This window comes from Sphaerodactylus townsendi, linkage group LG07, assembly GCF_021028975.2.
Source record: "Sphaerodactylus townsendi isolate TG3544 linkage group LG07, MPM_Stown_v2.3, whole genome shotgun sequence".
Classification (NCBI taxonomy): domain Eukaryota; kingdom Metazoa; phylum Chordata; class Lepidosauria; order Squamata; family Sphaerodactylidae; genus Sphaerodactylus; species Sphaerodactylus townsendi.
In genome coordinates, this window is record NC_059431.1 from 67,825,777 (window position 1) to 67,840,234 (window position 14,458).

The window sequence follows — 14,458 nt, forward strand, 5'->3', positions numbered from 1 at the left end:
CCTAACTTTGGAAAGTTCGATCATCATGTGGTCTTAACGAAGGTGGTAAACTGCTGCAAAACCAAAGTAGACAATTCTAGTCTGTCATGTGTATAGATAGTGTTACCCTAAAATGCGTTACACCTTTTCACATCTACCAAAGTCAATGAGTTTACAAGGACTCTGTTTAGTATTGCACTGATAATCTTGCAACAATCTCTTTCTTGATGAAACTATTTTGGAACAGTCCTGAGTATCTTTCCATTCTTATCTTGTTTTCATGGCTGATAAAGATGGAGGAGAGAGATATTATTACCCAGTTCCTCAGATGGGGGCAGGGGCTCAGCAATTACTTATTGATTGACTTTCTTGACACTAAATATTGGAGAGCATTCAGCAGTTGATTGCCAAATCAGTATTTCTAAAAGCAGCAGCTTGACATCCCATGACTGCTGTCTCCATGTATATACATGTGTGTGTGTGAAACACATATGTTTTCCCTTTGTGGAAAGGGGGAAAAAGAACATGGCATCATGGTGAGAAACAGTTCCCCATTGATTTACATTTGCTTGGGCATTTAGATCTTTCACTTAAGACAGACTTCTGAACTTCAGCAAATGGCATGAGGTGTGATATGTCATCTATTTTTTTATTCTAACACAGAACCAGGTCTTTGTGTCAGTAAAATACCCATGTCAAAAATGCCATTTAAAGAAAGGTCATGTCTTGTGATATATTCAGCAAATATTCTGTTTCTACATTTTGCTTTACTTAAGGCTTCTCAGTTCAGTCTGTTTTAAAGGGCAAATGCTTAAATGCCTTTTGGATGGACAGCGCTGTTTTTTTACATTGTGATATTAATTTAAGCTTAGTCCTAAATGTGTTTATGTAGAAGTATGGCTTATTTATTGCAATGGGACTTTTTCACAAGAACTTATACATCCCGGTGCTATGAATATTGACTTGGAAACACAGTCCACTTATTCAGTGGCACTTATTCAGAAGTAAAGATGCGTAAGATTGCAGCCTTTGCAATTTCTAAACCTTGGCTGTTTTGTAAGATGCCTCAGGCCCTGTGGAGGAAGACAAGATTTAAAATATATTTAAATGTATGTAATAATACTAAATATTTCAATTTAACTTTGTTTAAATTTATTTCTTCATAGCAAAAATGTTAATTCTTACAGCTGTTGGAACAAACAAGCAACCCTGCTAAATCAAACCACTTGCCCATCTCATCCGGCATCCTGGTTCACAGTGACCAACCATATGTCCTTGGATGGTCTGCAGTATGACACAGAGGCCACAGAATCCCCCAGTTTCCACTAAATGTAGGTTCCATTTAATTACCATGGTTCATAGCCATTGACAGATTTACCCTCCATTAATTGTCTCATGAAGTTCTAGTAGCATTACGGAAGAAAAGGAAAACATTTTCTTTATCCACTTTCTCCATCTCATGCAAAAATTTGTATGCCTGTGGTTTCTATCCCTGAAACTTTTTTTAAAACCTGGAAAAAATCCTCACTGTGCCATGGAGAGAAACACATCTCACCGTGACATGCCTCTGAAGATGCCAGTCATAGATGCAGGTGAAAAGTCAGGAGCAAAAACGACCAGGCCACAGCCACACAGCCCAAAAAACCTGCAACAGCCAATCATTAAGTCCTTAGCTGTTTCTTCTATGGAAGATCTTCCATCCCATCACTCAGTCTGGTAACAATTTTGAACCTCTTTTCCACCACTACAATGCCCATGTCCAGTTTTGGTTGCTGTACTTAAAATGTGAGTACTACAAGGCATTATAATGTTGAGTATTTAGTTTAACTTAAGAATACGGTTGCAAGCATTTGAACTGTTCCTGTAAATAACCCTAACTGAACACAGTGGAATTTACATCAGAGTAAACATGTATAGGACTGGTCTACACAAGCACTTGAAATTTCAGTGCAATAACACCATTTTCTATACTTAATATCTTGTAAATATCAGCTGCACTGAAGTGAGCCACCAGCAAGCAGCATGAGTAAGTATACTAGACCACAGTGTCCAAATGGAACATTTTAGTCATGATTTCACACTGTCTTGGACTTGTTGGTTGGGATTAAATCCATGCCAAGCTTTAGAGCTCAACTGATAAATTTGAGTCTGCTCTCAATGCAGCCTACCACACAGGACTGTTGTAAAAATAAAATACATAACGGATGATCATACCATGAAACTGAGCTGGTATAGCATAATTAAGCTGAGCTGGTATAGCATAATGAAGTGAGCAAGGAAGTTTCCTGTGATCCATAAATTCATGAATACCAGTATTCTGTAAATGGCAGTCATCAAATATTGTTTATTCATTTAGCTTATTTATAGTATTTTTCACTAATAAATATCACCAGAAATATTTGCAAGCCCTTTCTTGCAAATGGAAATCAAAGACTTGTAGCCAGTTTATAGTTCAAGGGCTCTTCTGATTAGACACTTCAGTTTCTTTAAAATTCCTGTCAGTGTTTTCAGACATCTGAATTTCCAACACACAACAGCAACCAACTTTTCATTTTTTACTAATCTTTCTGTTGCTCTGGCAACCACATGCAAAAGAGAACTGAGTTCTTATACCAATAACAGTAGCAGAAAATAAAAGCACTGCTTAGCCCTCCAACTACATAACAAGCCATACGTTACTGCTGTTATACTGTCCTTCAAGGCATAGAAGTCTTGCCTTCTTTACATTAAAAAACCCTTCATCTTCCTCCCCTCCAAGAAGGTAATTATTTGCAGGAGAAAAACACCTTTTAGTAGAACCAACTAAAATGTCATGTGATCAGACTTTGGATTTCCCTAGAATTTTTCTAGCTGGTTTATTAGTCTGTCACATGTCTGTCCAAAGATAGTCTAGTACTGCTTTTACTTTTTTTGTTTTCCAATAGGCCAACAAAGCTGCTTTGAATTTTAGTCTGCTACACTCAGCTGCTTTCTTAAAGCACATTATTCGCACTGGTTGTTTCTACTGTATTAATTACATTTTTATCCCAACTTCTCTCCATGGAATCATTCTCCCCTCTATCATGTAATCTTCACAACAACCCTGCAAGGTAGGTTACACAGCTGGGTGGGACCTTGAACTCGAGTCTCCCTGAGCTTGGCCCTGCACCCTGCATTCTTACTAATCCCTCTTCTTTTCATGTTAATTTGTCTCATCTTTAATCTATAATTCTAAGTCTATGAGCTGCATAGTATACTCTGTGGCATGGTGAATAGGTATGGCTGCCAATCTCCAGGCAGTGGCTGGAGATCTCCCACTATTACAACTAATCTCCAGGTGACAGAGATCAGTTCAACTGGAGAAGGAGGCGGCCCGCAACTTACTGCGGCCGCCATTTGCCGCCAAGGGGAGGGGGGCGGCATCATGCTGCTCTGCCTTTTCTGGCTGGGCGGGGGTGGGCTTGTTGCTCAGTGATGAGGCCAGCATGGCCTCGCCTGCTGATTGGCTGGGGGTGACGTCAGGTCGCAGAACCCTGGCGTCAGCCACCCAGACCGCCCCTTCCCCATTTAAACTGGGGATGGGCCACGTGCGGCCCCCCTTTCGCCCCACTGCCGAGATTGTCCCACCCACCTCTTCCCTTTCTTTTCAGGGGTACAGAGGCTTTGTTCCTGCTTATCCTTGTCATAGCCATCTGTCGGTTTGCGCATGGGGGACTGATCTTGCCTGGGGAAGCTGCTTGCTTGCCCCCTTTGGGAACCTCCCTATGAGATAGGGGTGGAGCAAGCCTGGAGTCTGGCAGCCCTGCTTGGAGTTTGAGGACAGCTTGCTCTCAGCAAATGGGGATTCTTCCAGAATGCAGCCCCTCCGCCTGGTTCATTGGAATTCCCCACTCTCATTGCTGCCCTCCTTTTTTAACTCAAGGGGTGAGGCTTCATTTTCCCTCCAAACAAACAGCGGGTTTTGAGGAAAGCTGCTTTGGGTCAGCCTGCCTGGCTGCCCAGCTATCAGATCAGACCCCCATGCTGCGCCACTCTCTTCTGTCTTCCTGCCAATACACGCTATGGCTATGGCCAATTTTATTACCACAAATAAAGTGTCTGTGTTTATTTCAATAAGTTGTGTGTTTGTTGCCATGATGTTCATCCCTCCCTCTGGGGGCAAAATGACCACTTTTGAATGTGGACCCTATGGCATTACACCCCATTGAAGTCCCGCTCCAAACCCCACACTCCTGAGGCTCCACTCCCAAAATCTCTAGGGATTTCCAAACATGGAGATGGGAACCCTATAGATAGAGCTGAGTTTACCTACTTTGGTTTATTCAATTCCCGTCCTACTCTGTAGCCAAAAACACAAGAGAATTCTGGTAGTTTCAGCAGCATGTCTCCTTATAGCTTCCTATTTGGAGAAAAGATTTACTAATGGAAAAAATAATAATACACTTTTAGGACCTACAACAGGAGCAAGACTCACTTAAAACTATACACAGCATCCATCATAAGCAGGGCCTGGTTTATTTTTCACAGTTCAGTTATTTAGATACTTCAATAAAATATTAATCCTGTTGATGCTATTGGTATAACATCCATTGCCCACTGGGGATTTCACCCCAGGAGATGAAGACCAATGTTACAGGGAATTTCCTGAAAAGGCTCAGCATTATCTCCTGCTGTGTTTGTGAGAGATTGCTCCACCTCCTGCATGATGCATTTTTTGTAAGTTAGGGGAAGGGAGGGGAGATAAGCCAGCTCAGGAAGATTTAGAATTTACTGTCAGTACTTCAGAGAGGAGCCTACTAGAAGTTGTATATTTCACCTGTGAGGCACTAGGCTAGAGAAGAAAGTTTTCCCTTCTTTTCTTTACTGCTCTGATATTTCTTTCATGTTGCTTTGGCTCCTGTGAATGGAATGAAGGTAACTGCATAGATCAGCCCAGGATTCTGTTTCACTTTTGAAATTCTTTGCTACAGGAAAATGTCTTGGAGGGCATGTACTAGGTAAGTCTGTTTGTCATGACTGTGCCCTACAACTGTCTTAATTTTTCTCAATGTACATTTTGTTTCTTATATGCAGAAAAGTGAATTTTAATTGGTGTAGAAGCAAAACAAAAATCATTTTCAAATTTGTCTCTAATCGTGCCTTAATTTTTACCAGTTTAAAATGCTGTACTCATGAACTGCAAAAATTATTTAGGTTTGAAAAGAAAGTGATTATTATCTCACAAAGAAACATAATACTTGGTTCTGTTTGGTAGTTTTGGCTGAAATGTTCAAGGCATGATTAGAGGCTGTTTTTCTCTCTAGTTTCTTTATGGAATGTGCTGTTCTTTCTATTGTCCATTTCCTATGTATTCTAAGTTCCTCTTGCTTTGCATTTGTAGATTTGCTTTAGTATGGATTTTGGCCTTGCAGAGTATTCACTTTGGAAAAGGTGAGGAACTCTTCTTGCTTCTTTCTGCTGCCGGTTGTTAGTCTCAACACTATATGTAATGTATGCATGTATAGATTTGTGTTCATATATGTACATTTAAAAAAAATGTTTCTTCACTTTATTTTGTACTGGATAAGGCTATAAAGAAAAAGAACATCATCATGATAGTGGAGAAAGTGCTGATGCTGTAGCCCAGAAGCATCACACATATGATCAAGCCACAACATTAAATATCTTCAATAATATGAATCAGAACTATGAGAGCAAAAAGCAAAAGAACTCTAAGCCAATGGTTCCTTTTACGGGACTTACAGAAAGTAAGTGCTTCTATTACTTTTTCCATCTTTATGCAAAGACACAGTGTAATCCTTTGTATGTATTCTCAGAAGTAAATTCTATTGATTTCAGTGGGACTTACTTCCTAGTAAGTGTGTATAGTATTATAGTCATACTCATCTTCATTATTTACAGAGAGTTCTCAGCTTTCTGCAATTGTATCTTTGTGCAGTGTAGTGACTGGAGCACTAGACTGGGACATGGGTTTAAATCCCTACTCTGCCAAGAAACTTGCTAGGTGTACTGAGCCAATCATTCCCTTTCAGCCTGACCTACCTCAAAGTGTTCCTGTATAACATCTGAACTTCTTGGAGAAAGAGTATGATGAAATATAAACAAACTACAGTAACTAGTTTTTCAAGAAGTTTTAACCAATGGTAGTTGAAGCCCATTTTATATGATTATCACAAGGTGAGGTATAGTGGGTAAAGTACACTCAGTGCTGCTTAACCATCTCTGAGTCTAACAGATCTTTCTTGGGGTTGCCAATTGCTTAGAGGGAAAATGCCCTGTCCCTTTAATATAGATTTAATGAAATATTGTTTGTCTCTATGTCATAGAGTTTGTCTATGTCCCAAGAAGCCTTTGTTTAAGGGACAAGAGATTTTCTCTCTCCATGCCTGTTGTTTAAATAGGAAGTCTTGTAGAGCTTACATACAAGTTGTCTCTAGATGTAATGATTCTTTAGTATTCCCTTCTTTCCTTCCAAATGACATTTATTGCTGAAAAGAACCCCTTTAAAACAAGTGCAGCTAGAAGCTCAAAACATGAATTATAGTTTGATCTAACTATCTTTGCTCATAAGTCCTACTGAGTTTATTGGCATTTATCATCTTGTAAATGAGATTAGGATTGGAGCCATGCAGTACAAAATGTACAGATATTTTCTCAGAACCAAGTCCTATTGATGAAGCTTATTCCTAAGCAAATGGGCAAAAGACCACAATCTTGTTACATTCTACATTGATGGATAAGAGTTCATTCATTTCTAGTGCCCAGCCATCTGCTGTGATTTCCCGCTGGATAAACTAGTTATCTAATATATTTCTAGATCATGTCATTAGTGCTTGTTCACTGGATCCTTGTTTGCAGTGCCAGGCAACATGCAATTCCTGGACTAAGTACAACAGTAAAAGTTCAGTACAAATGTATCTCAAGGAAACCAAAATTCAGGGTGAGGATGCCATTAATAGAATAGACTTTATGCAGCAACCCAGCCCTCTCAGAAATTGCACTTATTCCAGAGACTTCTCCCATCACTTCAAGGGAAAGGCTATCTGCACCCTAGGAGAGCAGGGTTCAGATCTCCACCTGCCATGAAAAGATCAATGATCTTAGGCTTTCCATTCTCATGTTAAACAGTCTTAAATGGTCATTGTAAGGGTTAAGTGGAAGATAATCACTTAGAGGAATGGTGGGATTAAAAAAATTGATAAATAAAATGTGTGTTGAGTTGCAGGTGGAACAATTTGATGCACACATTGGACCTTTTGTTCCCAAAAGCAATTCTTAGATAGAGACAAGTGGCCTTCAGGCTTAGCTAAATGCCTTTCATTTAACACACAAGGTGTGCTCACCAGGGAATTCTCAGGAAACTCTTGGAGATTTGGGTGCAGAGCCTGGGCAGGAGAGGGTGCTCAGCAGGAAGCTGCCATTTTCTCCAATACAGTCTGGAGAATATTTGTAATTCCAAGGAGACTCTACCTGGAGGATGGCAACCCTAGGAGGCACAGTTATCTGGGAGTCAGTCCCACTGAACTCTGTGGGAAGCAAAAGATTACCCCATTAGGCTACAATCCTGTGTACTCTAATTTGGGAGTAAGTCCTATTGAATTTAAAACTAACCTTCTAATCATAGAGTGTGCATAGAGTGTCCCTGAGCATGTGTTCTTACATGTAAACCTCATTCAGTTCTACTGGACCTGCTCTTAGTTTAGGAGTGCACCCATGGAGTCATTTAAGATATAACATTCAGGACTCTTGGGTGCACCTCCATAGGGAAATTTTCTGTAGGGATGAATAACTTAGAATGTGGGTTATCAGGGAATTGCTAGTCTGAATTTAAATCTCCACTCAGCTCCAAAGCTTGCTAAGTGATCTTGGACTAGTCAGATTAATCTAACCTGTAGGGTTGTGAAGATAAAATGGAGGGGGTAGGACCTTGCCACCTTCAAGTCATCAGAGGAAGGGTAGGATCAAAATAGCCAGATGAATAGAGAAAAGAGATTTACTTTACTTGGGCCTTTCCTCAGATGGGGCCTGACAGTGATCTAGGATCCTGTTCCTAGTTATGCCTGGGAAATGTTGGTGTCTCCATGCTGTGTTTCCATAACTGGTTAAAATGTTTATCTATAAGTGCCAAGATGGCTCAAAAATTATTTAATATGGGAGCCTGACAATTAAGGAATGTGTTCTGTTTAACGCTTATGAAAACACAAGCATAAATTGCTTTCAGTCAAATAATTTGTACATTAATTTTTCACAGGCATAAAACTGGCTGTAAACCAGTGTAAATTGTAGAACCAGTGTCAAATCTTAGCTTCACAGTTTCCAAATGTTTAGCAATTCAGCTCAAGCCTGATTTCTATTATTTTTGGTAAATCTTTGTGATAGTGAAGAAAAGGAAAATATAATGGCAATTTTGTTCAAGATTATTTCCTTTTGAGTGTTGAATGAGATCTGTTTCTGCCCAAACAATAGATGCAGGTAACTGTCCACACATACACACACACAACATGTCAGGAGTTGCTTGCTGGGCCACTAAGTAATCTCTAGTAGTTTGTGTCTAATCCTTATCTAAACAAACTGGGCTTAACTGAACTAACAGTTTTAACAGGCAGCTAATTGTATTGATCCCTTAAGGACATCTCTGTAAGATTCTTTGGCAGTTAGGGAAACCCAAGGAAATGGGTGAAAAAGCAGGTTCAAAGAGAGGTATAAACTGGTAAACTGTGGAATATTCACTTTCAGGTAAAACCCTTAACCGGCATTGCTGTCAAAATGGAGGGACTTGTATCCTGGGCAGCTTTTGTGCATGCCCCAAACACTTCATTGGCAGATACTGTGAGTGGGATGAACGGAAGAGGTATGGAAGAAGACTGGACAGCTTGAGATTCCAGGGTAGCTGGGAGGGTTAATGCAATATAATAAAAGGTTGAACCTTCTGATTTGTCATTGACAGCAACTGTGGCCCATTTGGACATGGTGAGTGGATACAAAAAGGTTGCCGGCTGTGTCGATGTGGTTATGGTGTTCTGCATTGTCTAGCTGAACAAACACACAACTGTGGTAAGAAATAATGTTCTTGGAAAATCAACTATATATGAAGGTTGAAGGCAGCCAGCCACATTGTGACTTTTTACGATGAACCAAAATAATACAACAATCTGCAAGCTTTTGAGTTCTCCAGATATCTTCAGTAGGTGAGATCTTAACCAGGGGAAGCGGGTATTTCTGACCTTAATCTTAAGGATTCTTCTCTGAATCCTCTGTAGAATGATAAGTAGATATGAACAAATAATGCTGGGTATAGGTAGTATTAGGTTACACCTTTGGGCTTCTTGCAAGGGGCAATAGCTGAAAGTATAAAAACCAATAGTCAATTAAAAGTGACACCCAAATAGGGTAATGTTCAAAAAGTTGTGGATGCAGTCTAGATATTGCATGCTATTTAACTCTAAAGCAGTTGTCAAAAATTTGGTCACATATATATATCTGGAAATAAATCCATGTACGTGAGTTTAAGATCAATCTGCTAAACCACAATGTCATGAAAATACTGTAAACAGTACTAGTACTGTTTAGAACACCGTGACCAAAGGCTATAAATGAAAAAAATGATAGGGATGAAAAGGACTTCTGTAGCCAAGCTTCTCAAGCCAAACTCCACTAAGATGTTCTGGAGTTCTCAAGCTTAACACTCTAGTCTAAAGAATGTGTAAACCAGTCCTCAGAACACTAATGGAATGACTGAAACCTATGAGAAAGCAGAACTATGGAGAAATCACAGGAAATAACAGGAATAGCTGTGGAATTCTGGCCTGAGTCATGTAGGATTGAGATTAGATTATCATAATGGCCCCTTCTGGCCTATCTATGAAAAACAGGCAGTGATGAGTATCTGTTCTTTAAATACTCAAATTGAAGTCTTTCATTGGGCAATTAGACTCAACAAGGAACTAGCTGTTCTCCTGCTCTGCTTCTATTTATATGTAAAACTTGTGCTTAGTTGAGTAATTTTTACTACTGCCTCTCATGCATCAACCCTCAGGCCAAAATTCCAGCAGCATTATTCTCCACTAGGTCTCTGCAGGGGAGCAGACTTCTCTCTGTGATACACCTCTGAAGATGCTAGCCGCAGTTGCAGGTGAAATGTTAAGAACAAGATCTACCAGACCACGGCCACACAGCCCAGAAAACTCAAAACAACCAGAATCTTGTTAGATTAGAGTCTAGTAGAATCTTAGAAACAACTAATATTTTCAAGGTATGAGCTTTTAAAAGTAAAAGATACCAGAGCTTTGACTCTCAGAAGCCCATACCCCAAAATTCTTGGTGGTCTCTAAGGTGCTACTGGACTTAAATCAAGCTGGTCCTACTGCAGACCAGCATACCTGCCCTCCGAAACCAGAATCTTGTTGTCATCCTAGTTGCAGAGAATTAATGGGTAATGAAAATGTGGTTATATTTTTGAAGTTTCACTCTGGAGCAAGTGGGTTCAGCTGTGGGAGATTCAGTATTCTTTAAGCAGCCTGGAATTAGTTTGTGAGTGATCACATTTTGTATTCTACCTTTCTGCCAAAGAACCTAGGAGTATTTATGTGTTAGTCTCCTTCACAGTTTATTCCCACAACAACTCTGTGAGGCAATTTAGACTGAGCAAGAATAACTGGTTCAGGGCTCATAATTGATTTTGAGTAAGGATTTGAATGTGGTTGTCCTATAGTCACACCATACAGGATCAAATTTATTTATTTACATTATTTATACCCCACTTTTCTCCCCAGTGGGGACTCAAAGTGGCTTTCAGTATTCTTCCCTTTTTCCATTTTATCTTTGCAATAGCCCTGTGAAGCAAGTCAGTCCAAGGTCACCCATGAAGCTTCCACAGCAGACTGGGGATTTTTAACTTAGGTCTGCCAGATCACAGTCCAGTTCTCTAAGCACTGCACCTTACTGATCACATTTCATTTTATGTAAGCAATGTTAATCCACATGAACTGTGGCCAAATGGATGAGGGCAATTTCACAAGATACATGGCTCATTGAATACATTATTTTCACACAAGTACCAAGTTGGGTAGTGATCACCTTCTTTCACAGCCACAATGATCTTTAAATCTGCCTAACATTAAAAAAAACAACTATTTTTCAAACAAAGAGTTAACTGTTTCTTTCTCCCTTACTTTATAGTCAAAGGAATTACTCAACTATATTTGGGTTGTGGACATCATAAGTATAAGAAAACAAATCCTCCTAGTTTTATTGAAACTTTTGTTTCCACTAAATTGATAAGAATTAGAATGTAACTCTAAGCCATTATTAGAAGTGAACTACCTTTCAAATATGTGATCCATCTAAATAAGCTCAAATTTGAGGTATTAAATTTCTAGTGTCTAATTTTTTTCCATCTGAGAAAAGGTTAAGAATGTATAGGCAGCCTATTGGTTAACACCTTTGCCAGTGGTTTTATTTACTTTTGATTATTCTGTGATTAATGCCTGCAAGAGCTGATAAGTTGCTATCAGTTGTTCCTCAAAGGGTTCTCAGTGGCCTCTATTTGCATCTCTTCTCAAATAATAGACTCTGTGATTGGCTTCTACAGATGATAGCTTTAACTTAAGTACCTGCCAGAGGAAATTGGAAAATCTGTTGAAATTATTTGTATGGTGATAGCAGTTCTTTCTTCTTTTTTCTCAGCTGTAAGAGAGGAAGAGGAATTTATTCATTTGCGTTCAAATTGCCTAGGATTACAGCAAACAATGTGTTTTTTTCTGATCCTAGTGGGCTGCTTCTTTGCATTTTTTTGCACCAAGCTCTTCCATCAACTATGAAAGATTCTGTTGGCTAAGACTGGGGCTCTTACAGTGATTTGCCTTATGATGAAACTTGATTTTTTGAAAAGCAAGAAGACTGGAGATGGTTAAAAATCAACCTCTGCATAGTTACCTGTTTAACAGGGTATTTTTTAGAGTTCTAAAATTGCAGTGTGTTATCTTTGAAAGCTTCTAATTTTAATCTTGCAGCCAATTCAGCACTGTCTCACTTCTGAGGTATTCATATATTCCATTTAAATACAAGACTGAAAGAAGAAGAAAAAGCTGTGGATTGTAGCTGAAAATGAAGTTTTGCTTCCTCAGCTTCCTGTCAAGCTGATAGAAGAGTTGCAACTGCACTTTGAAAGGGAGTGTGGAAGCTGTTACATTTTGAAAGGGTGTCCTGGTTCAGTAGGACAGCAGTCATAGTTATTCTGGACCTTAGAATCACTCAGTGACTCTTTAATACCAGTTCTTCCAGAATACTCAGAAATACTTACTATTTACTTCTTTCTCACTGAGGGTAAATATAAGACGATGGAATTGTCAGTGGTAAAGTTATGCTTTGCAAAAAAACAAGCTTTAACGAGTTAAAAGCTGTTTTAAAGAGTAGTTCTAGGATTTAAGTATTGATAAAGTGTTAGTGTGACTGGAATCAGAATTAACTTCTTTTTAATGAATAGTGCTGTGTTGCATAAATGTTACTTATTTCTGTTTGAATATGATTTAAGCAGTTCTTTGTTATTTTTTAACTATTCTCTTCCAATGGAAGAAAAATATTTTATGCTCTATGGCTTAAATATTGAAAGCAGTAAATACCAGTATACATTCTGAAATGATAATTTTATAAAGAAAATATTATATATTTATAAGTAGTGCTTTTCATTTATTAAATTATTAACATTTCTCAAGCTAACTGGAAGGAAAGTTTGTTAATTTAGATATTATCATGTTAATTAGGACATTGTGCATACAGTCAATAGTTATATGACAAAGTACCACTGTGACCAGTGGACCCTGGCAAGTAGACCAGTGGACCCTGGCAAGCTAAGGTTGTCATACATTCATTCAGTTTATATACCAAATACTAGGCATGGATTTTAAAAAACCATACATTCTGGACCTGCTCTCGAGCTTCAATTTCAATGCTGCCCTGCTTTGAAACATAGATTCTTCTGTCTGATTGTGTAACTGTTTATAAAATAATACAAAAATAATAAATATTGCATTTGTGCAATTGTACCCATTGGTCCTGCAATAAATTTGATTTGGTTTTTGGAAACCAGACAAATTAATAAAATGGTTAAATTTACCACAAAAAGAAATAAAATAGCTTTCAAGTGGAAGAAAGGGGGGACAGTAGCCCACAGGAAGCCAATTCCTAAAATACTGGCTTTATTTGGTCACTTCACTGGGTACCTGTATGAATCCTAGCTGCCACATTTTGGACTAACTGAAGTTTCTGAATGATCTTTAAGGGAAGCCCCATGTAGCCCATTTTGCTCTAAATCAAGTTTGGATGTTATGAGGCTAAATAAAGACTTGATGGTTTGAGAGAGCTGGAATTGGGGTGAGGGGAGGAAATGTCACAGACATTGCTTTGATCTTTTCCCTCTCTTTCAAAATATCTCCTGTATCTCCTATTATAGTAATGGCAAATCAGGGACTACTAGCCACTGATGTTTGTGTGCTGGTGATTTGCCTTCATTGACTGAGTGATGTATAAAATGTATTGCCACCTGAGAGTGGGACTGGTCCCCAAACCACAGTAACGACACAAACACTCTCGTCTGTGTGGTAAAATTTCTGGCCATATCCGAACTGTACTTATTGACAAAGAAGCAAAGAAGTGTGAGGCACAGCATAGGATCTGATTTGTACACTGGGTAGCCCGAGTGCTGTCCCCCAGTGAAACCTTCCTCCAGCCTGTTGGAGGGAACAGTTAACCTTGCGCAGCAATTGTTAGGTAGAATCTATGGTTGCAGGCTCTGAATGTCAATAAGAACACAGCAATGACAAGAGGTGAAAGACATCATGGTTTTGATTTTTTTTTCTTTAATGGCCATTGCACAATCAAACTTACATTTGTTCCTTGTGTATTGCATGTGGCCTGTATGGCACTGCTCATCATAGCACTTACTGACATTTTTATTTTGATGGCACATAGTATATTTGGTAGCTGGGAAGCTATAAGGAGCATCCAAGTATGTAACAATATTGTACAACATAATGGTTGGAGCATCAATTTCTTCAGGCTTTCATGATTATTCAAGATATATGGCCCCAGAAAAGGGAACTCACTGATTGAAAATGCCTATATTGGACATTGTGTCCTATGATATCCATTTTATGCCTGGCAGTATTAAACACATTAAAATAGTATAGTAATTGGAACCAGATCACAGTGTGAATGCATATAAAGAGGAAAAATAATCTCTGTAGCACTGTGATCTTCCATAGATTTTCACATTTTTGTCTCTGGGAAATAGTTTAACTGATTTCAGGAAAGACCCTACATTATTTAACCTGCTCAGAGAACTTCTCCCAGACACATTATTTTATTGATTTTATTTAAAGTGTTTTGTAGAATTTCTAATATTCTACACTTGTTTTAGAAAGCCCTTTCTCAGACTGCTACCCTTCTACTCAGATGGCAGAGGCAACCAAAGTAGACCCTCCAAAAATAACCGGACTGCACA

The 14,458-nt window shown here is 38.8% G+C and overlaps 1 protein-coding gene across 1 annotated transcript; it reads left to right on the forward strand.

The window, feature by feature from the left end:
• Window positions 1–4,727: 4,727 nt before the first annotated feature.
• On the forward strand, window positions 4,728–12,943 carry LOC125436713 (cryptic protein-like). The gene is made up of 6 exons (XM_048503942.1): window positions 4,728–4,955; window positions 5,339–5,388; window positions 5,526–5,705; window positions 8,695–8,809; window positions 8,906–9,012; window positions 11,644–12,943. The coding sequence occupies exons 1-6, from the start codon at window positions 4,933–4,935 to the stop codon at window positions 11,775–11,777; spliced, it is 609 nt and encodes a 202-aa protein (XP_048359899.1). The 5' UTR covers window positions 4,728–4,932; the 3' UTR covers window positions 11,778–12,943.
• Window positions 12,944–14,458: the final 1,515 nt, after the last annotated feature.